This window comes from Nipponia nippon, unplaced genomic scaffold (genome assembly GCF_047370975.1).
Source record: "Nipponia nippon isolate SJK-2023a ecotype South Korea unplaced genomic scaffold, ASM4737097v1 scaffold_13, whole genome shotgun sequence".
Classification (NCBI taxonomy): Eukaryota; Metazoa; Chordata; class Aves; order Pelecaniformes; family Threskiornithidae; genus Nipponia; species Nipponia nippon.
In genome coordinates this window covers 1732241-1758717 of record NW_028262324.1, presented here as the reverse complement: position 1 = coordinate 1758717, position 26477 = coordinate 1732241, and the positions used below count along the sequence as shown (strand labels likewise).

The 26477-nt window shown below is 50.5% G+C and overlaps 2 protein-coding genes across 11 annotated transcripts; one reads left to right on the top strand and one right to left on the bottom strand.

The window, feature by feature from the left end:
- The first annotated feature begins 1767 nt into the window (after positions 1 to 1767).
- On the top strand, positions 1768 to 16456 carry TTPAL (alpha tocopherol transfer protein like). Of its 9 annotated transcripts, none has more exons than XR_015702874.1 (8): positions 1768 to 1870; positions 2299 to 2497; positions 8295 to 8747; positions 9470 to 9663; positions 11567 to 11677; positions 12429 to 13561; positions 13914 to 13957; positions 14663 to 16456. XR_015702874.1 is itself a non-coding variant. In XM_087749427.1 (8 exons), exons 2-7 carry the CDS (start codon positions 2410 to 2412, stop codon positions 13923 to 13925), a joined length of 1056 nt encoding a protein of 351 aa, XP_087605553.1. In that variant the 5' UTR covers positions 1768 to 1870; positions 2299 to 2409; the 3' UTR covers positions 13926 to 13957; positions 14663 to 16456. The 9 variants fall into 9 exon arrangements, 7 of the variants coding, with proteins under 7 accessions (XP_087605553.1, XP_087605551.1, XP_087605550.1 ...); XM_087749427.1 differs by having other exon boundaries at positions 12429 to 12626; XR_015702873.1 differs by having other exon boundaries at positions 13914 to 16456.
- Positions 16457 to 16596: 140 nt separating this feature from the next.
- On the bottom strand, positions 16597 to 25294 carry SERINC3 (serine incorporator 3). 2 transcript variants are annotated; one of them, XM_087749420.1, is made up of 10 exons: positions 25097 to 25248; positions 24527 to 24688; positions 23864 to 24057; positions 22670 to 22749; positions 21811 to 21948; positions 20784 to 20953; positions 19945 to 20035; positions 19354 to 19531; positions 18699 to 18926; positions 16597 to 17529 (listed from the first exon to the last, which is right to left on the bottom strand). In XM_087749420.1, the coding sequence occupies exons 1-10, from the start codon at positions 25133 to 25135 to the stop codon at positions 17391 to 17393; spliced, it is 1419 nt and encodes a 472-aa protein (XP_087605546.1). In that variant the 5' UTR covers positions 25136 to 25248; the 3' UTR covers positions 16597 to 17390. The 2 variants fall into 2 exon arrangements, with proteins under 2 accessions (XP_087605546.1, XP_087605547.1); XM_087749421.1 differs by lacking the exons at positions 22670 to 22749; positions 23864 to 24057 and having other exon boundaries at positions 25097 to 25294.
- Between the last annotated feature and the right edge of the window lie 1183 nt (positions 25295 to 26477).

Below are 26477 nucleotides of genomic sequence, written 5' to 3'. Positions count from 1 at the left end.
TTGCTTAGGGCTTTCTCCTGCACCCAACCCTGCTTCACTCCTTCCCACTGATACAAGGGCTTGTAATGGGCACCAGGTTGAAAACCCTGAGCAAAAGCACCCAGTCCAACCCAGGGAGCAGCAGTGCTTCCCTCATCCTGCCCCTGGAAAGTATCCTACACCATTTACCAACCAGGTTTCTGCAGGAGCAAACCCGAGTGCTTCTACTGCTCTAACGCACTCAGCAGCACTGCAGCCCTTGCCATGAAGGGGCTGGCAAGGAGCACAGGTCCCTGAGCAGCACCTTCACAGCCCCCCGCAGGGACCCATCCTACCACGGAGATGGCTGCTTTCCTTCCAGCCTGCAAGGGCACTGCGAAACATGAGGAAAGACAGAAAACACTGTCTCGGGTCAGAGTGAATTGGGAGTTGGACTAGATGACCTTTAAAGGTCCCTTCCAACCCAAACCATTCTATGATTCTATGAAATTAAACTACAGAAATCCCATAATATTTAAAACATTCAGAGTTTCTGCTGAGCACATTCCTTGCCAAGCTTTTGCAAAACCATTGCTGGTCTCGAAGCTAGTAAAGCCAAGGAGAGGGGAAGTCTTCTCTCAAAGCCTGGGCTGGGTACGGCTCCACGTCTGCGTCGCACCGCACCCTTGGCTTCCTGGTGGTCTAACTGCACGTTGGCGCGACTTTATACGCCTGGGTGGGGGTGCCCGCCTGCGTACAGCCACAGATCTGTGTGTATTTGCGTATTAGTGCCTGTTTCCGTAGCTTCGCACGTGGGTCTGGCCTGCCGTACGCGCGAGGGGAGGGCGCGCGCAGAGCCGGGGCAGCCCTCTGCAGCACGGTGTCGGCTTCTCCCAGCTGAGGTTGTCATCTCTGAGCTCCCCTCCTCGCACCACGACACGCAGGGTGAGAGCAGGCGTGGAAGCCTCTCCTGGAGGATGTACACTTCCAGGCTTTGGGACCATGAATAGTTGCGGTAATTTAGGGCATATTTTGTTATCATTACACCCTTTGAGTGCAGAGGAATAGCTGTTGGATTGTATCACAGCCGAGCGCCCCGTGGGCCAGGCACCGTGCCCGGGGCAGCCTGGTGTGGCGCTGCCTGGGGGGATCAGCAGCGGCTGCCATTCCCCTACAGCCCTTTCTGTGCTGCTGGACTGGTGCAATAGAAGCAGCTCGGGCTCGAGACACAACACGGCCCCACGTGTGGGCAGACCTCACCCAGCGCTACAGGACCAGGGGCTCTCTGCTCTGCCGCTGAGCTGCCCAAAAGCGTTGTGTAATTTGGGGGCCCAGAGGTTCCGCCTGCACCCCAAGGACCAGAGCCCCTCTTGGCCTGAACTGCACATAGATTATCTTTATTACAGGACTGTTAGCTTGCAGTTTTGTGATTTAATATCAGTTTAAAGCCTTCTCTGTGAGCAATGCTGTTTGAAGTCATGCTCTCTTTTCAGCTTCAGCTTGCCAAGACTGTAAAATGTTTATTGCTAATGGTGGAAAAGCTTAAAGAAGCCAAGATAACTTTCCCAGGCTGGGTATTAAGACTGTTTGGATAAGTAAACGAGTGAAGACTATTACATGGACTTCATTAAATATCAACCAACACCAACAGCCGTTCATTTATAACACAACGGCAGGGCACGGGAGCACCCAGGAGCAGAGCTGAGAAAGGTATGAATCACATGTGATAGGAGAGATGCACACGAGAAGGGCTGGATTCCCCACGGGGCTCCAGGTGTGGCTCCCAAGGTGGGTGGCGTGGTTTAGCCCCTGTCAGCAACTAAGCACCACCCAGCCGCTCGCCCACCCTCCCCGCCGGCGGGACGGGGGAAGAGAATCAGAAGAGCGAAAGTAAGAAAACCCGTGGGTTGAGGTAAGAACAGTTTAATAACTGAAATATAATAATAATAGTAGTAGTAGTAGTAATAAAAAGGAAATCAATGAGAGACAGAAAGAAACAAAACCCAGGAAAAACAAGTGATGCAAATGCTCACCACCCGCCGACCGATGCCCAGCCCCTCCCTGAGCAGCGATTGCTGCCCCCTGGCCAACTCCCCCCAGTTTCTATACTGGGAATGGCGTCATATGGTATGAAATAGCCCTTGGGCCAGTCTGGGAATGGTATGGAATAGCCCTGGGGCCAGTCGGGACCAGCTGTCCTGGCGGTGCCCCCCCCAGCTCCTTGTGCACGGGCAGAGCAGGGGAAGCTGAAAAGTCCTTGACTGGTGTAAGCACGACTTAGCAACAACTGAAACATCAGTGTGGTATCAACATTATTCTCATCCTAAATCCAAACCACAGCGCTATACCAGCTACTAGGAGGAAAATTAACTCTGTCCCAGCCAAAACCAGGAGAGTCAGGCAACACAACTCCCGACAGAAGCTCCTGCGAACGCTGCAGATCTGGAGCTGATGAAGCGGCAGAGTCGGTGCGGTTCATCTCTTCTCGGCTGGGGAGGGCCGCATCCCTGTGGTGCGGCGTGTCCTCCTGCAGCTGCAGGTAAGGACAACACTCTCCAGCTAGGGAAGGACTGTCAGTGCCTGGATGTTTGTTTTTAGCTTTTACTTCCTTATAGACAGGTTCTGCCTTTACTGGTTTCCAGTCACAGCCATGCCCACAGCAGGTAGAGTAAATTACAGAAACTCTTGCTACTGTTCCTGTGATTTCATGTGCCGGTACTTTAAAACTCCCACTACAACATGGCTTGGTGCTTGAACCCCTCACTTCCATTCACCACCCACAGCCCTCCTCGAGTTCAACACTCACCACGTAAGGAAAACTGAGGCAGTTACTTCATTCAGGGACCATCCCCAAGTGATGTTTCCCCTCCAGTCCTTCTTCACTATGCAGTATTCTCATTTTTCTTCCTTGTTCTCTCTTACCAGCCTAAGACTGCTGTTCTTATTTTAATATGCTTTTCCACATCTCTCTCAATGCGATTGCTGCTGACCCTTGTTTCCTGCCCTTCTTGGCCCCGAAGCAGAGCTTCCTTCACCCGTCACTCCTGCCAAACATCCCTGCTTACTCCTAACACCCTGCTGCAGTAGCTATTGACCAGTCAGGTCCAGAACCACCACCTCCCTGCTAAATTTTTCTCCCTTGTTTGAGGGGTGCAAATTCCAACCAGATTTTGCAACCTGTAGCAGAAATTCCTATTTGCAGCTCCAGTATTTCCCAGCTGTTTGGTGTTTTGAAGCCTTTTCTCAGATCAACCCTGCCTCCCTGCTAATTTCAGCAATTAGCTGGATCAGGTACACCTGGGAACCTCCTTCATCCCTTCAGCTGCGAGGCCACAGACGCATCCCTCCAACACGCACCTTCTCCTTCCCTCCAAACTGCATCTGCCAGCTTCAGGCTCTTCCCTCTGCCCTGGGACTCCAGGTCCCGCCTGGCTGCCTCTCCCACGCTTGTGCCGCAGGTCTCTGTCCCCAGGAGCTGTACGAATGGAAACGGGAGTAATGTAAGGTCTCTTGTCCTCCTGAGGTTCCTTCCAACCTCATTTATCCCACCATCTACTGGAAAGGGCATGGAGAAACACCACAAACAGGTCAAATTCACACAAATCCAAACTGGTCCCAGGTTAGGGCACCAGGTTGCACCCAGCTCTGAGATGGCTGGGCCCAAAGCAGGGCTGGACTGGAACATCAGCATGAGGTTGAACCAATGTACTCCCCTTCTCGGAAATGTCTCTCTGCTGGTAAACACCTGTGGCACACTCTGTTTCCATGCTAGCATCTCTCTTGCCAGCCACGGTGTCACTGAAACATTTTCCACTTCGGAAGAATGAAACCTTGGAAGAGAAATAAATCAGAGCTGCATCTCAGATGCTGCAGAAGAGCCTTGTTTCCTGGGACTTCCGCTCTTTGTCCAACTATAGAATCATAGAATTGTTAAGGTTGGAAAAGACCCTTAAGATCATTGAGTCCAACTGTTAACTCGGCACTGCCAAGCCCACCACTAAACCATGTCCCCAAGCACCACGTCTACCCAGCTTTTAAATCCCTCCAGGGATGGGGACTCAGCCCCTGCCCTGGGCAGCCTGGGCCAGGGCCTGACAGCCCTTTCCATGAAGAAGTTTTCCCTAATACCCAACCCAAACCTGCCCTGGCGCAGCTTGAGGCCGGTCCCTCTCGTCCCATCGCTTGTTCCTGGGGAGAAGAGACCGACCCCCCCGGCTCCAGCCTCCTTTCAGGCAGTTGTAGAGAGCGATGAGGGCTCCCCTCAGCCTCCTCTTCTCCAGGCTGAGCCCCCCCAGCTCCCCCAGCCGCTCCTCCCCAGCCTTGGGCTCCAGCCCCTGCCCCAGCCTCGCTGCCCTGCTCTGGCCACGCTCCAGCCCCTCCATGGCCGCCTTGGGGTGCGGGGCCCAGCGCCGAGCACAGGATTTGAGGGGCGGCCTCACCAGTGCCTTTGACTCCCTCTCCTGGCTGAACACACGGGTTACAGCCAAGAGCGACGAGCTGAGCCCACCGAGCTCCCAGGGCCCCTCCAGCCCGGAGACCGTCCCCGGCGGGATGCTGAGCCCCTTTTGCAATCCAGCTCTGCGTCCATTGATCAGTGGGGTTAAACATGTGCCATTTTCCCCCCCTCCCCATGACTCGCTGTTGAACCCTTTTTAATGCAGCAAGCCTGGCAGTGACCGTCTTTTTTATTTTTATTACAAATTCCATGCAGAGAGGTCAGGCATCACCATCTGAACTCCTGTGGGATACAGCTTTCTGTCCTCTCAAAAAAACACCCCAAACCAAAAAAACACCCCAAATTCTCCCTTTATTAGCATTTAGTTCCTCTGTTGGCATTTAAATTCCGGCTACAGCCAGCACATCTCTTGGGCCCTGCTCCCGTCCCACCGCAGGAGCCAGCTGTGCTTGCCTGGACCCTGCTTTGAGGCTCCCCTGACTCTGACCAGGTAATTCTGCCACTGCGCTGGCTTTCGGCTCGCTGGGGAGCTCTGGCTGGCAGGGAGAGGCTCTGCGCCCGCAGACGGTACTGTGGCCCCGTCCCCCGCCGCCTTCCTCCTCTGTTCGCAGTCTCGGAGGTCGTTGATGTCTCAGAGACATCGGCTTGGGCATAGGTGGGGAAGGAAGGCCCAGCTCTGGCAGGGAGAGGCCCTGAGGACATCAGGTCACCACCCCAGCACTCCTGCTCTCAAAGGTCATAGAATCGTAGAATCATAGAATTGTTTAGGTTGGAAAAGACCTTTACGATCATCAAGGGCTGCCAAGCCCACCACTAAACCATGTCCCCAAGCACCACATCTCCCCGGCTTTTAAATCCCTCCAGGGATGGGGACTCAGCCCCTGCCCTGGGCAGCCTGGGCCAGGGCCTGACAGCCCTTTCCATGAAGAAATTTTCCCTAATACCCAACCCAAACCTGCCGTGGCGCAGCTTGAGGCCGTTCCCTCTCGTCCCATCGCTTGTTCCTGGGGAGAAGAGACCGACCCCCCCGGCTCCAGCCTCCTTTCAGGCAGTCGCAGAGAGCGATGAGGGCTCCCCTCAGCCTCCTCTTCTCCAGGCTGAGCCCCCCCAGCTCCCCCAGCCGCTCCTCCCCAGCCTTGGGCTCCAGCCCCTGCCCCAGCCTCGCTGCCCTGCTCTGGCCACGCTCCAGCCCCTCCATGGCCGCCTTGGGGTGCGGGGCCCAGCGCTGAGCACAGCATTCGAGGGGCGGCCTCACCAGTGCCCAGCACAGGGGGACGATCCCTGCCCTGCTCCTGCTGGCCACACCATTCTTGATACAAGCCAGGATGCCATTGGCCCTCTTGGCCACCTGGGCACACTGCTGGCTTATGTTCAGCGGCTGTAGACCAACACCGCCAGGCCCTTTCCCACTGGGCAGCTCCCAGCCGCTCCTCCCCACGCCTCCCTGCCCTCCAGCAGATCAACGCTCCCACCCAACTGGGTGTCATCTGCAAACTGACTGAGGGTGCCCTCGATCCCCTCATCCAGATCGTTGATATCTGTTCAAGATATTGAACAGAACTGTTCCCAGTACTGAGCCCCGGGGAACACCACCAGTGACTGTTCACCAACTGGACTTAACTCCATTCACCACAACTCTTTGTTGGTCCAGCCAGTTTTTTACCCAGCGAAGTTTGCCCGCCTAAGCCATAAGCAGCCGGTTTCTCCAGGAGAATGCTGTGGGAAACCTTGTAAAGGCTTTACTCAAGTGCAGGTAGACAATATCCACACCCTTTCCGTCATCCACTAAGCATGGGGGAGCTTAAAATATATATGTATATAAAATATATATATATTTGTGCCTTTGTGGCTGATGGCTGGAGGCACTCCAATGTCGTTATGAAACGAGGATGAGGTGGAATCGCAGCATAGGAAGGGTATGGACCTGGTGGAGTGGGGCCAGAGGAGGCCACAGGAATGCTCCGAGGGTGGCCCAGCTCTGCTGTGAGGACAGGCTGAGAGCTGGGGGTGCTCAGCCTGGAGAGGAGGAGGCTGCGGGGAGACCTCACTGCGGCCTCTCAGTGCTTAAAGGGGGCCGACAAGAAAGATGGGGATGGTCTTTTTAGCAAGGCCTGCTGCGACAGGACAAGGGGGAATGGTTTTAAACTAAAGGAGGGGAGATTTAGCCGAACACAAGGAAAAAATTTTTCACGCTGAGGGTGGTGAACCACTGGAAGGGGTTGCCCAGAGAGGTGGGAGCTGCCCCATCCCTGCAAACACTCAAGGCCAGGCGGGATGGGGCTCTGAGCAACCCGATCCGGTGGAAGATGTCCCTGCCCACGGCAGGGGGTCGGACTGGGTGGCCTTTAAGGGTCCCTTCCCTCCCAAAGCGTTCTGTGACTCTATGAATCGAAGGGCAGAAGTGCCGCCCAGGCAGCGGTCCGGCGCTCCCCCACGCTGTACTGCGCAGATAACGGGGGAACACCCGCGTTTTCGGCCCCAGGCCGAGCCACAGCCGCGCTGCCCAGCGTGGGGACGCTGACGGGGGTGGGGACCCGGCGGGAGCCGCCGCAGAGAAGCGCGGCCCGGCCCGGCCCGGCGGGGCCCGCCGCCGCCCTGAGGGCCCGGGAGCCAGCGCGCCTGCGCGGCGGCCGCCCTCTTCCCGGGGTGGCCGCTGTGGTTCCGGGGCGCCGCTGCCTGGAGACGACGCTGCTGCGCGGGAGCTGCGGTATGGCGGCGGGGCCGGGGCCGGGGCGAGCCGTGGGGCTGCGGGGGCTGGCGGAGCGGGGAGTGCGGGAGCTGCGGGGGCCTCCTCGCCCCCGTGCCCCCTCAGCGGCTGCTGCGCTGCCCGCCGGCGGGCGCTCAGGGCAGGGACCAGGGATCACCCTGAGGAGGTGAAGCGGGTCCCCGTGGGTGATCCCGGTGGGAGCGAGGGATTCTGCAGGAGGCGGCCGGCGGCGTGGGGCAGGCGTTGCCCTGAGGGGCGGCTCTGTGTGCGGGCAGCCTGCTGCCAGGCTCGGGTGCGGGCAGCTCAGGAGAAAAAGCCGTATTTTTCCCTTCCAGCCCCAGGTCAAGCCACAGGAGGTACGCCAGGCTCGTAATGTTATAATTTTTCACTCGTCTCTGTCCACTTGCTGCTGGATTTGGAAATTCAGCTCCCAGGTCAGAAATATTGGCAGCACACCGAAAACTAGATTCACCCTGCCGAAATACCTGCGCAGTGCTGGCGCGAGGGGCTGCAATTTTCTCAGCTGCTCATCCAGTCTGTGAACTGCAGCCATTTCCGATGCTCCCGAATGCCGCTTCTCCGGGGTCGCTGGAAGCGTTCAGGCGGGCAGGCGTGCTGGTCGGTGCACGGCTTTGCCAGGGAAGTTAATGACAAGGCCCGGCTGCCGGGGCTCAGCTGGGAGAGTTTCTCAGAAGAGGCTGTAACTTGACCAAATGTGAGAGTCCTCCCTAACCGGGCTATATTCGCTTTGCTTTAGTTTCCAATTGGACATAGGAGATAAATGATAAGGCAAATTAAATTCTGTTACTTTGCTTTAGATTCCAGTTGGACATAGGAAATAAATGATAACGCAAATTAAATTCTCTGTTTTGCATTGAAGCTGTGTAATTCAATATTTAATTTTTTTTTTTTTTAATGTGGTTAGCTTTTATCCAAGGTTGTTTTCTGCCCACTATGCAGGATAAAGAGATTAGAGATACCTGCACTTTCTAATCCTGGGAAGAGAATTAAAGTGTCTGAACTGTACTTCTGGCTGTAGTGCCGGTTCTTGCAAGAGCGGTCTTCTCTGTAGGGAGACGGAGGGATGCAGGACGTAATAAATATGTAAACAATAAATACGCTTGTTAGTCCATGGCATTGTTTGTCATGTGCAGCACTTTTTTTTTTTGGCAGATCCCTGCTCCATTATGTCAGGAGACAGCGACTGCACCAGGACAAGTCCATCAGCAGGGTCTCCATCGGATAACGAGTTCTTGCCAGATCGGCCAAAGTATGTTTGCTCGCTGTCTCCTGATCTCATTACCAAAGCCCGGGAAGAGCTCCAAGAGAAACCTGAATGGAGGCTCCGGGATGTGCAGGCACTCCGAGATATGGTGTGCAAAGACTATCCCTCCCTGGGGACCTGCCTGGACGATGCTTTTTTGCTAAGATTCCTCAGAGCCAGGAAATTTGATTATGATCGAGCGCTTCAGCTTCTGGTGAACTACCACACCTGCAGGAGGAGCTGGCCTGAGGTCTTCAATAACTTGAAGCCATCCGCAATAAAGCCTGTCCTAGAGTCGGGTTTTGTCACTGTGCTGCCTCGTCTGGACCCGGAGGGACGCCACGTCGTCTGCATCCGTCCAGGTACTGAAATGCATGAATGTCTTTGTTCTCTGTCTTCGAGGTGTGTCTGGGCCAAAAATCTGCTTCCTGCTGTCCTGTGGACAGTGGTTATTTACACAGAGTGCCTGGGCTCTCTTCGAAATTTGAAAAGCTACCTTGTGAAGGGACACGTTTGTCGTTAGCCAGCGTTATACCGGTTCCTTTTCCTGTGTCGGCAATAACTGCAGTTATGTCAAAACAAAAATGCAGTGAGGTGGGTTGATGAAATATTAGGTGATGCAAGAAAAATTAATGTGTAGTAACTCAAATTGAAGCAGGGCTGCTGGCCTACGCTTAGAAGCTTGTAATTTGTTTTGACAGTAAGTGGAGAGTAAGCCTAAGTTTACACTCCCGTGTAAACAATCAAAGCCTTCCGTGTGCTTTTGGTGTGCCAGGCTTGCTGTAAATTTGTTCATTCGTTCATTCTCCTGTTTTCCATTTACCTGCTTTCTTTCTGAGCTGAAACTGCTTCTAATAAGCTGTGCTGGGTGGAGACCGGGGTTCTTAAAACCATTGCCTTTGCTCCCTGAAGTAAACATGAGTTGCCATTTATCTCTTGCTTAAGAAAGGCTGCTCTGAACTAGGACTGTGCCTATTAAAGACTAACTTTTAAGAGTCCAGGAAAATAGAAAATCAGTTTTTGGAATGTGTATTGTTAGCTTATATTTACTCTTCAACTTACCATCCATGTCTTGTAACCTCAGACAGATGGACACCCAGTAATTATCCGATTACTGAGAACATTCGTGCCATATACTTAACGTTAGAAAAACTCATTCAGTCCGAAGAGACCCAGGTGAATGGAATTGTAATCCTGGCAGACTACAAAGGAGTCAGCTTATCTAAGGCGTCTCATTTTGGTCCTTTTGTAGCCAAAAAAGTGATTGGAATTCTTCAGGTAAGACCTGAACTGGTGGGAAAATAAGCTTGTGCATTGTAAATGACTGCTGCTGTGTCTAGAGTTCTTGACTATGTCACCAGAAACTTAAGCATCTTGGCTTTTACTAGCAGAGTTAAAACATGTCTCTGCCCAACCAGTTTCTCCGACCCTTGCCAACTTACCTCACTTGCCCTTTTTTTGACTTTTGCATCCCTAAAACTAAATTTGCATTAGAAATGCAAACTTGGAGTTGGAACAGAAAAAAGTCGTTCTGCTAGGTAGTGGTAAGGAAGAGAGAGAGCAGTGAATTGCAGTTAGGGAGAAGACAGCGTTTTGCCTGAACGCTGAGCAATAGCTCGTTATTTAAATGGTTCCTGGCAGCCGAGATGGAGGTGAGCACTGGACAAGTGCAAGTCCAGTGCTACAAAAACTTTGCAGAGAGGACTTTCGAATGGGTGTGATTTGAGGAGGATTTCCATCCATCCATCCCCTGAAGGAAGAGAGGCTTCTTCAGCACAGGGGGCAGCAAAAGAGACAGTGATAAAAAAGCTCTCCGACCAGATGTTTGGAAGGAAAATGATGGAGAGCAAGTTAGAGCAAGGGTGTAAGCACAAGTGGAGTTGTACAAAATGGGAAGGTGACAGGAGTGAGGAGTAACCTGGCCAAAGCGGCAGGAAGGTCTGATGATTTTACTCGATGCTTTACCATGCTATCTGGAGGAGCGAGATGAGGAAAACTTCTCTTGAATGGGTTCGTTCCCTCCTTACTTTTATTCTGGCCTGAACTGGTTATGTTCTTTGTTGTATCTGTGGGGGGGCATAAGGAAGGCTAGGGGGAATCAGGGGGGTTTATGGAGATGAGACTCGTGAGCTTATGAATGCCTGTAAAAGAACTCGCTCCTTTAAATTACAATCTAAATGTGTGCCATTTAACTGTCTGAGCCCATATTTAATTTGCACAAATGAAGTGATGGGTGTCCCGCTGTTACTAGCGGAAGCTGTTCACAAAACAAAAGCTGAACTTGGTGAAGGACATGAAGGTACGGGCGGTATATAAACACGTTGCATCACGCTTCCTGAGCTGCATCTCTTGTAAAGATGAGCTAATTTACTGACCCTCATAAGCAGAAAAATACTCCTGCAGTGCACGTGGCCTGTTTTTCACTCCAAGCCTTGACTGCTTGCCTCGTACGTGTAGAGCTGGTTATAAGGGCAAGAAACTTCACTGTGGCACGTGAGACCTTAATTGCTGATCAGGAGCTTTTGCCTTGGAAAAATGTTCCTGCAAATAAATTTCTCCAGCAGAAATCCCGTAACTAACTTGTTTTAAACTGTCTCGTATAGGAGACACTGTGTGTTCTGTTGGCAGCAGAGCCTGTTTGTCTTTTGCAGTTAGCATGACGGAATAGTTGGAATGGCAGAAAAATAGCGATATTGGATTTTTTCCTTATATAAAAACACATTTCAGAGTACCTTGGGCACCGAATCTTGTGGTTGTACACACCAAAGAACCAGCCTGCTCTGGCTCTGAGCGTGGTGTGCTCCTCGGAAGCTAGGGTCATCACTTTGTAACCTCATCCTTATCAGGGCTGGGAATACCTGAAGGACAGTGATTACCCAAGTGTCTTGCTCAGGGGAGATGAAGAGCAACATAAGAAATGAAGATTTACTGACAGTAATATATTTCTCGATGCAAGGTTTTCTTGTCTCTTGACTTTATTTTTATGCTCGCAGATCTCATCCTAAGACTATTCCCTCTTACAAGGTGCGTTTCTGTTGCCGTATTGGTTTATGTTGGTACCTCAGATGAAAGTTTGGGAGCCAGTGGGTTGTGCTGGCAGTCAGTCTCAGGAGATTTTAAAAAGAGGGAGATGGCAAATGTTTTTTTAAACTGCATTATAAAAATCTTCTTTACCCTTCAGGATGGATTCCCCATTCGAATAAAAGCTGTTAACATTATAAACGAGCCTCGTATATTCAAAGGCATTTTTGCAATCATCAAGCCTTTTCTGAAGGAAAAGATAGCGAACCGGGTAAGGATTTGTATAATTTTTAACATTAAAGTTAATGTTTGTAAGTTCCTTGCTTGGCCGCTGCAAGTAAAAATCGTTGAAAAACCTCACAGCTAGAAAAATGTTGGTGCCATTTGCTTGATCTAATTGGTCCTTTCTGCTTTAATTTTTAAAAATACGCCTGTTGGGAAAATACTTCATGAGAGAGAAGCTTTGAGGAATTTAATATTGGCGTAACATGAATATGGCTCTTTAGTACATATGCTGTGTATTAGAGACGTTCATTCCGTCCCTGGGCTTGGATTAGCGTGGCAAGTAGCACTTTGTTTATGAGGTGGTGTCACGGGCAATCTGTGTTGCCCCTTCCTTGCTCTTCTCCCTTACGCAAGTGTCCCGCATGGCACTAGTATTCTCGCTGTAGGACTGGACGTAGTTGCCAAGGATGATGCTTTTTTCCACAAGGATAAGTACTTCCAATCCCGTGAACGAACTTGAGGATGAGTTGAGTTTGGAGCCTCGGCAGAGACTAGCAAATGCCAGGTCTCCCTTGCTGGGATTTAAGCTGCACTAGACTGGAATCGTCTCAAGGCTTCTCTCACGCGTCTGTCTGACTGCACCTGCCCGGTGTTGTCTGCTGCCGCTTGCCCATAAAGACATCACTTCTAAAATTTGCTCTTTAACTCAAAATAAGCTCGTTAGCTGACTGTTTCGGTAATTTGCTGTAAAGTCTTTGGTATGCACTTGTAAAGCTATCTTTTGGTTTCTTCTTCAGTTTTTTCTTCATGGCTGTGATCTGAATTCCCTTCATCAAAACATTCCTCCAGTGATCCTTCCTGAAGAGTACGGTGGTACTTCAGGGAAGCTGGACATCTCCGCGTGGAACGAGCTGCTGCTAGCCTCTGAAGAGGACTTTCTGCGTGATTTCTCACAGCTGGTTCTCCCGTGTGACAGCTCCCCCCACGACATGCTAGTGAGTGGGGATGCTGACGAAAAGCAATGCGATGATTCTCTGCGAGGCATGAAACCTCAGCTCTATTACTGTTACTAACAAAGCAGTGAAGGGAAGTTTTCCAACACAGTTAAGATCAGTTCTGCTAGGTGATGTTGTGAACTCTGCCTTACTCCTAAACCTGCAGTTTAGGAACAGACTGCTGAGGCACTTTACACTGTAGAACCAAAGGAAGCTGAAGAGGGCACAATGGGGGCAGGGCAGAGTTCGGGGAGGATAAAGGCGAAGAGCACAAGTTGTGTAGAATACTTGAGGCTCATCGAGCTCTGTGTGAATGATGCCAACTGGCCTATTCTTTTGAATGATAAAGAAGAAAATATATTGCAGGATGGTAAGCTTGATAGTTTCACATCCCCTCCCCGCCCAGGTGAAAAGTGACAATGATGATTTACTAGTTTTGTGACCATCCATTCCCTTCCCTTTCTGAAAACCAGTAATCCAAGACAAAATTGCTTTTCAACTCTGCCAAATGTATTTCTGTCAGTGAAGATTGCTTAAAAACATACAAGTCTAACTTGACCTGTCCTCTGTCACTTGGTTCAGATGGTGAGTTGGCATTTCTGGAATATCTCAATGAATATTTGGCACAAATTAACACAGAGCAAAACTTTCTTATCCGTGAGTATCAGTATGGAGATAATCTCTGAAACTTCCTCACAGTAGGAGGAACTATAACTGGTGGGTTAACTACTACAACATCTGTACCAAGGCTGATTATAAACAGATGCAATCTTCGTTTTCAGAAAACAGGAAGTTTTTCAGATCAGGTACTAAGGCTTTTGATTGGATGCAGCTTCAAATAATGAGGTTCAGGACCAAATAAGAAAAAGCTGTGTCAGCCACCTTCCCACTTTATCGGCTGTTCTTTTCTTCAGCTGGTTGTGATGAGGAATTGGGTAAGTAACTCAGAGTTTGTAAGGAGGCTTTGTAGCAGTTGGCGTATGATGTATAGAAGGCAATACTTCACGTAAGACAGCAAGGTGCTGCTTTAGCTTGTTACTTTGGGCAGAATTTGAGTTTATGTCTGTGAAACCAAATGCAGACAGGCTATTTGAAAGCACATTCTTAAATTTCCTGGTATTGTAGCATTTTGTTCACTGTGCTTGTCGGCTCTTTTGTGAAATGTTACAACTTTGGTTTTGACTTCGTTGACCTCTTTTTTGTCTTTGGTTGTCATGTTCCTGTATGAACTTAGACTTTAATCACCTCTGTAATATTTACCCATAGCTTGTATGCCTGTGCTTCTAGGTCTTTGTCTAGAGACAGAACTAAGACTCCAATGTCAAATCAGGGTAAGATACCGATGTCTAAATAAGCTGTTCCCGCTCCCCAATGTTTAATGGTCTTGCATTAGAACTTAACTCTCAGTACACTCTTTGCACTTGTTTTTCCACGCTACAATAGTGTGGAGATGGGAAACCCTGCTAGGACCAGGAAAGCACACCCGATTCCTTCAAGGCGAAATGTTTCACTCTTCAGTGAAAAAGAACATCCCTTCTAATTGGAGACTTATCTCTAGAGCACTTTCTCGGGATGAAACCTTTATTTAGTGCCAAGTGTGATTAGAGGTACCAGTTATGTTTCTGTAAACATAAAACTAAAGCATCCTGAGGATTTCAGACATTCATTTTGCAAAGTGCCAAACTCTGTTTTGAATGTCTGTCTTCCCCTCAGTCCCCCTACGGCGTGATTGCACTGCCAAAAAAGACTCCTCTTCCACCGTAATGACTTCGGAGCTGGCAGCAGACCTCACCCTGGAACTAGGGCGTAGCAAATGCCATCCCTGTCATCCAAGTATTTATTAAAGAAGGAGACTGGGTTTTGGAAAGGGGTAAACCATGAAGCTCTTTTTCTGGGTGGTAATTGAGAATTTGTGGGAGCAGGGAACTCGCCACTTGAACTGTTTTAGAATAAAGGTGGGAAGAGATGAATTTCCCTTACTGAAATCATCTGATTTTTCCTACCTTTGTAAGTCAATTCTTACTCTTCTTTCACAGCCTTTACCTTTAGTGCAGGAAAAACCCCACCTTCAACTACTTAAAATAAGGTAAAAGAGTACTGCTACCCACTTCCTCCTCATTTCTGACCAGAACGGGCCGCGTGTTTTGCAGAGATTAATTAAGTTCTTTGTGCCACCTAGCAAGACAGTAGCACACAGCACCGGGACATAGAAAGGTAAGTGGCTGCCCACGCTCTTTAACTGCCAGAACTGGTGTTTATGTTGGTTTAGTGCCTCTTAATTCCAGCCACAATGTACAATTAAAAGTCGGATGGACCGTTTTTCCTAGAAGGCACAACTGGTATTTGAAACTCTCTCCTTAATTGTGCTGCAGGGTTCGAGGTGGTGGTTTTTTGACAGTTAACCTACAAGAACAGCTACGTTGATCCCCTGAGGTAACTACTAGAGAGGGAGGTTGAATATTCAAAATTCCATTTAGTGTCCTTCCAAAAAGAAGAAAACCTCGTGGTGTTCGGCAGTGGTGTTCTACAGAAAGCAAACCCTTTTTCAGTCTTTTATATTCTCCTGCATGCCTTAAATACTAGGCAAACTAGATCCAACTCTCCCCTTTTCTCCTCTGCTCGCGGAGAAACTAAGAATAAAGCGTATGATTTAAACATAATAGATAAGGCTACATTATCAATGCTGAACATAGCCTGTGTTATGCCTCCAAACTTCCTTTTCTTGAAGCTGGCTGCTGGGCAGTTGATGTCAGGATGCTTGAACTAAGCCAGGCTTACTACCTGTGTCAAGCATCTAACTGTTACTTCTAATTTGCTCTTTCTGGGCTTTAGAACTCAGACAGCGTTGCAACTTTACTGAGCTGTCTCTCTCCCCTCTTTTAGGTTCATAACCAGTGCTTGGCTTGAGAAAGCACAGCTCTGTCTTATATGTGCCTGACTACTGAGCTGAGAATGCTCTTGGAGCAGAGAAATCAGTTTGTTCCCAAAATTTGTAATGTCAGCATTTGGAAACTAAACACTCGTTTTAAGTATCGAGTCTCCTTATCTGCAAGAGATAGGAAAAGCTTACAGGGTGGTTTTTTTGTTTGTTTTGTATTGTTTTTTCACAGCACTAAAACCGATCTGTTCTTTTTTCCCACTTGAAATTGGGTCTGGAGGCTGCGTGCCTTGCCCAGTTCAGAAGCCAGCCCTGCCACATCCAACACATAATAAGGAAAGATACTTGAACTGCACGGGGCAGCCATGGCTCTTGGCATTCAGTGGGACAGAAGGGAGCCGCACACTGTACGTAAAAGTACTTGAATTTGTATTCTTGCAACTGGGTGTTACAAACCCTGAGGAATTTTCAGGAACTGGGTGAATTTTTTCTTTTTTTTTTGGTTAAATCTCATTTTGGCAGGAGTTAATCATTGCGTTATTCAAACTAATAATTTTGCCTTCTGTTGTATGTGGGCCTAGAGGTGTTGGGTGGTTAAGTGTACATCTTATTTTGACAAAATTTATTTTTATATTGCATTTTATAAAATGGAGTGGTCAAAATGTGTAATTTTATGATGCATGACTGGGTGATTAAACACATTGTAACAGCTGCTAATTTGATCTTTTAAATATGTTTGCCTTGTGTTGTCTTGGGGTATTTTATTGTAAAAGCCAACAGCCACATACATTTAGTTCCACACTAAACACACATTTACAACTAAGTATAAGAGTTACGTTAGAAAAAGGTGTTGCTTTCTCCTGCAGAAGGAAGTTTTACTTGAACAACTGCACCTGAGCAGCTGCAGGGAACAGGCTTTGACATTCAGAGAAGCACATGGAAGGTGCTGTTTTGTTTCAAAAGAAACACAGCATGACTTCCTCTTTGCTGTATGGAGAAAACATCCAGTCATAATCAGCGCTTTAATCATTGGAGGTAGCATCTTGCATTGGAGAGTAACTGCTGCTGCTTAACGCTTCTGAACAGAGCTGGGACAGTTTCAGTAGTTAGTCTGCTTTATTCAAACGAGTTTACAGTGCAAATGCCTTAGTGCCAATAATAATCATTTCATGTACATTATTTTCATAAGCATATTGGACAAGTGAAATCAATGAGAAGCTCTATTTTTCCACCGTAAAGTTGTTCAAGCTAGTCATACACTTACTACTCGATATTTGGCAAACATACTAAAGAAGTAGTTACCTCCTAGAAAGGACAGCTTTGTTCTTAAAAGGAATTAGAGTTAATCGTTTTTTCAAACCTCGAAATTCTCCACTTTTGGGGAAGAATAAGGGGGGTTTTGCCACAACACAGAAAGTTAAGTATAATTTAAATAAATTTTTGCTTTAAATATAACCTTTGCAGTGGAATGTAGAAATTAAGCAGCATGGCTTACAGTTCCCAGGAACTGAAGCGTTAGCATACTAGTGCATTATGCTGAATATAATTGTTCTTTAAAATATATTACTTCTTATTTAGCTAAATGTTACTGCTATTCAGTAGAAACGTTGTGGCTATGGGACAGAACAAATGTTTTTGTGCTTTGACAGCACAGCTGTAGTGAATTTTAAAAATGCAGCAACAAGTTAACCATGGTTAAAATAGAAAGATAACCAATAATAATGTTGATCCTGCATCAAGCATTACGCAATACATAACTTTCTATTTGCCTGCATGTTCCTATTAACATAAGAAACAGTAACATAGTGTAACTAAAGCAATACATGAACATTTTGGCTTTCAGCAAGAAGTTCCCCACTTTTGTAAGCTCGGACAGGCGCAGCAATTTAGCTGAAGTCCCTGTTAGTGAGGACGAGAGGAGCCACCAGGGTCCAAAGATAGAGCAGGAGGCAGACCCAGCTGGAGGTTATCTTCACCCACACGGCCGGCCACTTACTTGTCATTGTTTTAAAATCTGCATCAGGGCTAAAAAGTAAATTGTCAGTTAATAGATATAAAGGCACCTGCCACTCTTCCTTGCTGTCTCTGATATGAATCTGACCTTAGAACAAGGCCGTGGGACACCAATGCAAGCGCCTTTGTGGGAGGAGCATGGGGAGACAGCTGGAGCAGCAGTTGCCTGGTTGCATCTGTTGACGTGCTGCTTTTAAGGGAAATCTTTGGGTGAGCTATGCCATAGATTTCTGAGGGCTGCTGCTCTGTAGGCGAATTTGCTGATTTAGACCCTATGGCAGTCCTGGGGAAAGCAGTTAAAAGCTGCAGCAGCAGAGGACATGTCAGAGAGTCACAGAACCCTTTGGGAGGGAAGGGACCTTTAAAGGCCACCCAGTCCGACCCCCTGCCATGGGCAGGGACATCTCCAACCGGATCAGGTTGCTCAGAGCCCCATCCTGCCTGGCCTTGAGTGTTTGCAGGGATGGGGCAGCTCCCACCTCTCTGGGCAACCCCTTCCAGTGGTTCACCACCCTCAGCGTGAAAAATTTTTTCCTTGTTTTCAGCTAAATCTCCCCTCCTTTAGTTTAAAACCATTCCCCCTTGTCCTGTCGCAGCAGGCCTTGCTAAAAAGACCATCCCCATCTTTCTTGTCGGCCCCCTTTAAGCACTGAGAGGCCACAGTGAGGTCTCCCCGCAGCCTCCTCCTCTCCAGGCTGAGCACCCCCAGCTCACAGCAGAGCTGGGCCACCCTCGGAGCATTCCTGTGGCCCTCCAAAGTGCTCCCACTGTCCAGATGTTCCTACCAGATCTAGGAACCCATCTCTCTCTTGAAGTGGCACATACGGCCGTCCCTGCACATCTGTCCCCGAGCCAGCAGCATTGGGCTGCGCTCCCACAGCCTTCCCAGGAGGCCGCCCTAAGCCGGTTTCACATCTCCTTCCCGCTGCTTGCGTACCTGAAGGATGGGAACCGCGCTTTCTGCCCTTGCAGCTGTGAAGTAGTCCGCTAGGACTGCAGCTGCCCATCTTGTCTTTTTGTACAGGCTTTTTACATCTTATTCAGCAACACAAACTTGAAAAGGCACAACTCCAGTGCGACTGGCACAGGGACAGCACCTTAACCAGCCAGACAGGAGCCTCCTGTCCGCCTGGAAACACGGTCTGGCACATACACCACATCGCTTTCTGCCTTGCTCTTACCTGTACCAGTTTGTGAGTGTCATCATGATGTAAAGAGAGGCAAGGAAGAGCATGAAGTGAAAGAAGGCGTAGCTGTACTGAACGCCATCCTTTTCGTTATCCGTGACGCGGCGCACCTCGCCTTCCTCCGCAGCCCCGCCGCCTGCTCCCACAGTCTCCTCCAGAATGGCAGTGTCGCTCCCAGACAGGGTCAGCTTGTTCACCTGGCTGTTACTTGAAGAGCGAATGCTGCAGCGTAACCCAAAGAGAGACACGGTTAAAAACTCCCTTGTCAGTTAGCTATGTTTGCTAACAGAGCAAGCAACAGACCACAGCGAATGTCTGGGACTAGCAAGTAACATTTTTTTAAATCCAGCTGGAAACACGAGGAAGCTCCTCAAAGAGATCTGGTTTCATCCGAGCTTTTGTTAACCTAATTAAAGTGTTCCTAGGCCAGGTCTCGTAACACCTTTTGTTCTGTTACCTGAATTGGGCTAACAAAGCCTATCCTCATCCGCAAAACAGAACGTATTTTTATCAGCTGTACTGGGGCTTGGGCCCAAGACGGCAGCTGGGTATGAATAAATACAGGTCCATTTCTCACTGGACCCAGATTCAAACAAAAAAAGCAGGCAAATCCCAACTGTTTATCATTTGGTAGCAGTGCAGATCCCACCTGGAATACAAGAGGCAAAGGACAAAGATAACCAGTCCAACAACGCTCTGGGCATCCCACCACTGCAGGGACTTGGGGGGAGCTGGCGTAGCAGGTACCGCCGTGGTATTTGCCGGACCAACTGTGGGTGCAGCTATCTGGGTGATGATGTTCAGCAAGCTTGGGTTGCAGTTTCGTTCTGAAAGAGGTTTCAAGGCAGGTTACAGAGAGAGGAGCTTTGCCAGCATTTAGCTAAGAAAAGATGACAGATCAGCTTGCAATTTTTTATTCCCTTTAATTGCTGGTCACTTCAATTCCCCAGAGGCAGCAATGACACGGCGTGTTTTTCCTTCCTGTGAGCTAGGCAAGGGTGTAATAAATAACTAAATAAAATCAGAATGCCCTGACACGGTTTTCTTTCCCTTCACAAATACTCCAGTTTAGTTCTGGGAGGAGGCAAGTCGATGGGGTCAGTAAAACCAGATTTACTGCCTCGCTAGGTTTTAGCTAGACAGACCAGCAATCCCCCCCAGTGATCTGTACAGCTACGAGCCCCATCAAAGCTTCTGCTTTCACACCGAAATACGTTGCTCCAGACGGCCTGGTGCTTACCGGGCTCGTTGGACATGGCTGACCAAGTCAGATACATGGTGTAGAGCGTGATGACGGAGGACTGGAGGAGGCCAGAGCGGGGCTGATGTTCCTGATCACAGAGAGAAGAGCCAGCCAAGGTCAAAAGGGCAAGTTTTACCTACAGCTGGGTAGTTTTACCCCACTGCCACAGAGTCAACAATTATTAGCATAAAAAACTTTATTTTTTAGAAATGCACTGGGCTTTGTTCCATGTTTGAAAGACCGGAAGAAACTCCTTAGAGTCATACAATTCATGCAGCGAGCAACTCAAACATGGAAGGACTAAGCAAACCAAATCCAGTTTTTCTCTGCCCAAGACTTGGTTATGGGTTCTTACTGAGTTAATCCCAACTTGCTTAACAGTTTTGTAGCTACGAATCTAGCATGCGATTTATTCGAGCAATGCCAGTTCAGAATCAAGTAACATGATTCCTCTTCCATGCTTCCTCTCATGCTAAACACACTGACCCATAGTTTCAAAGCCACAGGATGAAGCCAATAAATTCCCAGCTTATTTTGCTTTTCCCTAACGGGTTTCTCCCTTCTGCCAGAACCTTCACCACTAAAACCACACCAGCAGTGTCCCCCATGGAAACAAAGTCCAAAACAGCGTAGCCAAAAAAAGCCCGTCTTCAGGAAATAATGTCACTACCTAGGGCATCGGTTTCAGAGCAAGATTTTTTTTTTCAAACGTTCCTAGCTGCATAGCTACGATGATAGCCAAATTTTGAAGTTCTTATGTCTGACTGAATTGGTACTACATCTTTCTTACTTCCCTGCTTTGTACATCAGAAGAAAATAGAAGAGAAAAATAATACCTGAACTTTTGGAAGGATAGAAACAATGGAGACAGCAATGCACAGGATCATATTGATGCTTATGAAGGACTTGTTCTCAGTGCAGTCATCAGGCTTGGTGTAGAAAACATAGAAGAGCACAACAAAAACCAGCGACAAGGCGTAGAACAAGCTTGTACAGGACAGCAGAGCTGGAAGGAAAAAAAACTGCTACAACAGGCACGTAGTTAACGGTACGTCTAAGGTGATTTAATGACCAGCTACCACCGGAATGAGACAGTCCCTCCTCCTCACTGGGAAGTCTGGTTCAGAAAACCAGGCGAGCAGAATGCGTTTTTATTAGGTATGGCTAAATTTCTGCTTCAGCTCACTAAGCAGTGTAGCTCAGAGGAAAGCCAACGCTGCCGTCAGGGGAATAAGACCTGCCTTTCAGCCGCAGTTTAATCAGTTTAACTGCTGTCAAGCCACGGTGTCAGAACGAGAGTGCTTTTTGCACTTTTCATGGGCCACTTACAAGCCCTGAATTCCCCCTTCAATGCTCGAGGCCACCCGTTTTCATTTCCATTCTGCTATGTTCTTTACAAGAAGCTGCAAAATGCCGCTGCAGCATTCGTAGCTATGAGCAAAGAACCACCACAATTAGCGCTTTGTAATTCAGCGGTCAGCTCGGGAGCAGGCGCCGAGACGTGCGGTGTGTTGCACTGCAGCCGCTGCCACCAACATAACTGAGCTCCCGAGGACCTCGGCAGGGGAGGCGGCAAGGCAAAGCCGGAGCTGAAGAGATCCGGGCTGCGAGCTCTGCTCCCGCACTGCGGACCAGACCAGCGGTGTTTATTATGACTGTCAGATCTGCTAAGCACAAGCCTAAAATATTTTGCATTTCATTTCATGAGAAAAAGGCAACGCTGCAGCCATTAATTCCAAATGTCACAGTCATGACTCAAGGAGACCGTGGAGTGTAATTGCAGGTAGGTTTGCAAACTAGTAAGCGGTACTCTGCAGAGCACTGGCCAGCAGACACAAATCCTTTGGCGGGTAAGATTCCTACCTGCATACCAACATTTAGAATTTCCCTCCTCCATTCTCTCAACCCAGCTCTCATTCCAGGAGTGAGCAAAGTCCACAAGAAGCACCAGCTGGATAAGAATGAAGCAGAAGGCTCCAACAATACCAATAACAAACCAAGCTGGAAAAGGGAGGAAGAAAACCAGAGTTAGCTTTCGTCATTTGCATGCTACCCCGGTTTAAAAAAAAAAAAAAAAAAAAAGCTCCTAATTATATACTGCAGACAAATAATGAAAAAATCTGAAAATATATTTAGAAATGCAGATGCTGTTGATCACTTTGGCCTCCGTCCTGCAGAAGCATGTGAGAAGTCCCAGCTATTCGAGGGTGCAGCCTATGCCGCTCAAGCTGAGCATGGGAATATTTAGCCCAAGATATTTTCAGAATGAACGCGAGATCTAACGTGAGACGTCTTCGCGTACATAAGTACCATCGTGCCACTTTTCTCCGAGGATCAACAACCCTTTCAAGTTCCTGCGACGTGGCCAGACAGCAAAGGTTTCTTGCACAGGTTTTTCAGAGACTCTAGGGGAGTATTTAGCACTTGCCAGTGTTCCGAGCTGCCTGTAACCTAGAGAGTGTCAGAGACTCAGCCCAGCAGCGCTCGCGTCACGGCGTACCGAATTATTGATACGCAACACCAACGCACTGGAGAAGAGATTGCGTATTGCCACAACTTCAGCTGGTCACCAAAATACTGGATGAACCAAGACACTCTAATGAAGCAGGGCGGAATCGGTGTCTCCTACACGATAACTTCCCTGTCACAGCTACCACCTGGTAAGCCTGTGAGAAGGTCTGAGTTTATTGAACGGAATTCCGTGATGACGTATTAACTGTACCTCTTGTGAAAGGCCCTTCGGGAATGTAAAACGCTCCAACCATGATAGCCACAATGGCAGCTATTTTGAAGAACCAGAACCTTTAAGAGAAGATAAAAGTTGAAAATATTGGTCTTACTCTGCACACAATAGTCATGTTTTACACGATCTGCAAGCAGCTTGCTGTGCGCAGAGGAGCGTCTAACAGAAATTCAAAGAAAAAAAAAGTTGCGTTCAGTGGGATTATAGATAAAAACGTTCACCAAATCAGGGGGAGGGGGTGAAGCAACAGCCGATACACTGGGGGCGTGGACTGACAGAAACCTGAGTTCAACACAGGCAAATACAGAGCGTTGCACCTAGGACAGAAAAAGCCCGTGCAACGGGACAGACCGGGGGCCGACTGGCTAGAAAGCTTTGCTGAAAGAGGAGCTCCTGCTCCAGCAAACGGAACACGAGTCAGCAGCTCAGCCTTGCAGGGAGGAACGCTAACTCCGCGCCGTTCCGCTTGGAGAAGGGAAAAGGGAGGTCTAATTGCTGTCTTCAACTGCCTAAAAGCTGTAAAGATGACAAAACCAGACTCTTCTTGCAGGTGCACAGTGGAAGGACAAGAGGCAATATATGCAAGCTGCAAAAAGAGAAACTACAGTTAGATATTGCAAAAAAATTGCAGAGGTTGCCCAGAGAGGTCAAAGCATCCCCATCCTTTGGGACATTCAAAACTCAACTAGACCAGACCCCGAGCAACCTGCTCCCAGTGGGTCCTGCTCTACCCAGGGGGCTGGAGCGCATGAGCTCCAAAGGGCTCTTTCAATTTAAGTGACTCCATCATAATTCAGTCATCCAGCCCAGGACTAACCCACTTAAATCAGCGAATCAGGAATCAGAACCCGGTTTCTGCTGGCTCACTGAGTCGGAATGGCCTAGCGAACGACCCAACGAGCCCCAGAGCCAGTGCGAGGCTGGGGACACAAACTCGCCGAAATCCGGCGTCTCTGTGGGAACAGAGGGGTGCCCAGAGCCCTTTGGGCCACCCAGCCTCAGAGCATTATCGGTACATTGAGCACGTTACACAAATCGGAAGCTTTTTAGAAGACTAAAGCATTACTCTGCATTTGGTTCAGCATACGCATAAACAATTCACCACTGTGTTCAGCAAAGAAACTTGAGAGAGGACGCAAGCTGGAAGGCCAGACGGCTGGCTCACACACATACCCGTTGTGCACCGCGGCTCTTGGATCATTACTTGTTTTCACTTCTATCATGAGCAGAGAGAGGAGGAAGAAGAACACTGCCATAGCAAAGCTGATTCGATACACAGCTCTGTATCCAACAAACACATCGCAGCTGACAAAGCCATCCATATGCGGTATCCGAGTATGAAGCCCCTCATCACAAAATCCAGGTATCTGAGCAAAGACACATTTAGTTGTCAATTTGCGTCTGCATTTGCAGTTACACTCTTTAACCACCCCAACAGCTAAGGCTTTCAGTCAGCTGTCTTCTGGGAGATCCGATAACAAGAGACCTTGTGCTCAGGGGGCCTGCACAGACCTTATTATTGTCTTTCTTTCCCCATGTCATCACTAAAAGCATCCAGAAGGATAAAGATAGCAAAGCGGCAGGGCTCTGATAACAACTGGCAACCTCCAGGTCTGGCCAGGTTTCAGAGACCAGGCACGTACTGAAACGCGTACATTCACTGCATTTGCTGTCTCAGCTAGAAGCTGGTCAGTACGTGCAGCCTCTTGACTTGGGGGACAAGGGACGTTGGGGTGTTGGTGCCTCTCACGTAACCCCTTCCAGGTAAAGGGGCTCAACAGTCACTGGCACAAGTAAACGTTTTGCAAATAGGTAGAAGGGTTTTCCCCTCCGTACCTTTTTCAGCTGCTCTTCCATCCCCGGTGCCAGCATGATGCAGGCAAGAACAGTGCTGAGGAGGAGGAGGAAGGCATAGATGAGACGCGTCACTGTCGAGTTCTTGCTGTTGGGACAACACCGGCACAGCAAACAGGAGGCACCGCTGCACAGGCAGGGAACCTGCAGGGCAGAGACAGGAGCGGTGAGGGCAGCGGGCACCGGGGCGTGCGAGGCCGCCGAGGGGCGGAACCCCCGGCTCCATCCGGAGACGCTCGGCTCCCTGCCGCGCCGCACCGCACCGCGCTTAACCGGCATTGCTGACCGGCACCGCCGTGGAAAGCACCCGCGGGCAACCCCGCTCGTCGGCCTGGGCTCCCCCCGGGCCCCGCCGCCCCCCACACCGGCTCGCACGGGCAGGCCCACGCCTGGCGCCCGCTCTGCCCCCCGGCGGGTGAAGCCGCTCCCGGTCCTCCGGAGCTGGCGGCGCCAGGCTTCGGCCGGCGGGAGGGGAGCCAGCAGGGCACCGGCCCCGGGCTCGCCCGCTCCCCGGGAAGGAAGGGGGGTGGTGGCGGCCGCCCCGGCGCTCACCCAGCTGGCCAGCGAGCAGAGCCCCAGGGCCGCCCCCATGGCGCCGCCGCCGCCGAGCCCCTCCGGCCGCTTCCTGCTTCCGGCCGCTTCCTGCTTCCGGCCCAGCCCCTGGAGTCACGCGGGCGGGCGGGCGCCCTCCAGCGCCGCCACCGCCGCTCATTGGCTACTCGCGCCACGCTGGCGCGCTCGGGGGCGGCGGCCCGCCAATGAGAAGGCAGAATGGAGCCGCGCGCGAGAAGAGGAACGGGCGGGGACGGGGGAGGAGGGGGCGCTGTTGTTTATCAACACGTCTTCCGCCTTCCCCGACGCGAGAGGGCCCGCTGATTGGCCGAAAGCGTCAGCAGTGGGCGGTTCCTCCAGCCGCACAGCCAATGAATGAGGCTGATCGGCAGGCCCGGCAGCCATTCAACATCTCCCTTTCCCTGAGGCCGCTGGGCGGTGCCTGGGCCCTCGGAGGTTGCCATGGCAGCCGGCACGGCGGGCCTGGCTGCGGGCCTGGCTCCGGGCCGCCCCCGCCGGCCGGGGCTTTGGGGCCGGACACATCGCCCGTCCGCGCCCCGTGCCCCGCCTGCAGGGGTAAAACCGCCCGCCGCGGGGTTCCAGAGGGGACGGGGCGTTCCCGGGCGCGGGAGGTTGCGTCGAAGCCGTAGGAGCTACACCCGCGTCCCCGCTGAAGCGCTGACCTCGCCGGCGGGATGGCGGCGGCCGGGAGGCCTGAGGAAGCGGGCGGGCCCCGCCGCATGGGCCTGCGCGGGCCCCGGGGTGCGAGGAGCCGCTGCCCGGCTGGGGACGCAGCCGCCCCCCGCCCCGCCCGAGGCCCGGGCGCCCGCTCAGCCGCTCGGAGCCGTTTGACCGGGGGGAGCCCGGTCCTCGTTCCCATCCTTGCCCCACCGCGGCATTGCACAAGCAGCCGTGCCGCAGAACTCGCGTCATGGGGATGCCCCGGTTTTGGGGCGTGCTTTGCTGCGCGCCCACCGCTGTCCGTGGGTTTTGGCCTGTACGGCGTCATCACGGGGCGCTGGGCGGGAGCGGGAAAGCTCCCGGGCCTGTCAGAGGTGGGGTTTCTCAAGGAGACGTTTGTGCATCAGCTCACGCGAGGCTCCGCTCGTGTTTTGAAGGTGCACGGCTGTCAAAGCTAGAGATGTCCTCCTCTAAAACGGAAGACGAGGTAGAGGAGCCATGTGGAAAGAGACGCTGCGCTGCTGCTGCCCGGAGCGCAGGGGCCTGGCGGGTCGGATCGCCGGCGTCCCGCCTGGCCTGCAGCTCGGAGGAGTCGGAGGGAGACAGCTGAGCGACCGCTCCTCCTCGCTGGGGTCTGCGAGCAAGTGAAATGGGTGGGAGATGGCTGTGAGGATATAACGGCAGCAAGAAGGCGACAAAA

Coding starts and splice junctions, on each gene's coding strand:
- TTPAL (XM_087749424.1), top strand. CDS start 2,410: ATGAAGCGGCAGAGTCGGTGCGGTTCATCTCTTCTCGGCTGGGGAGGG. Junction 8,748..9,469: donor CGTCGTCTGCATCCGTCCAG/GTACTGAAATGC, acceptor TTGTAACCTCAG/ACAGATGGACACCCAGTAAT. Junction 9,664..11,566: donor AAGTGATTGGAATTCTTCAG/GTAAGACCTGAA, acceptor TTTACCCTTCAG/GATGGATTCCCCATTCGAAT.
- SERINC3 (XM_087749420.1), bottom strand. CDS start 25,135: ATGGGGGCGGCCCTGGGGCTCTGCTCGCTGGCCAGCTGG. Junction 24,689..25,096: donor TCTGCTCGCTGGCCAGCTGG/GTGAGCGCCGGG, acceptor TCTGCCCTGCAG/GTTCCCTGCCTGTGCAGCGG. Junction 18,927..19,353: donor CTTTGCCTCTTGTATTCCAG/GTGGGATCTGCA, acceptor GTTACGCTGCAG/CATTCGCTCTTCAAGTAACA.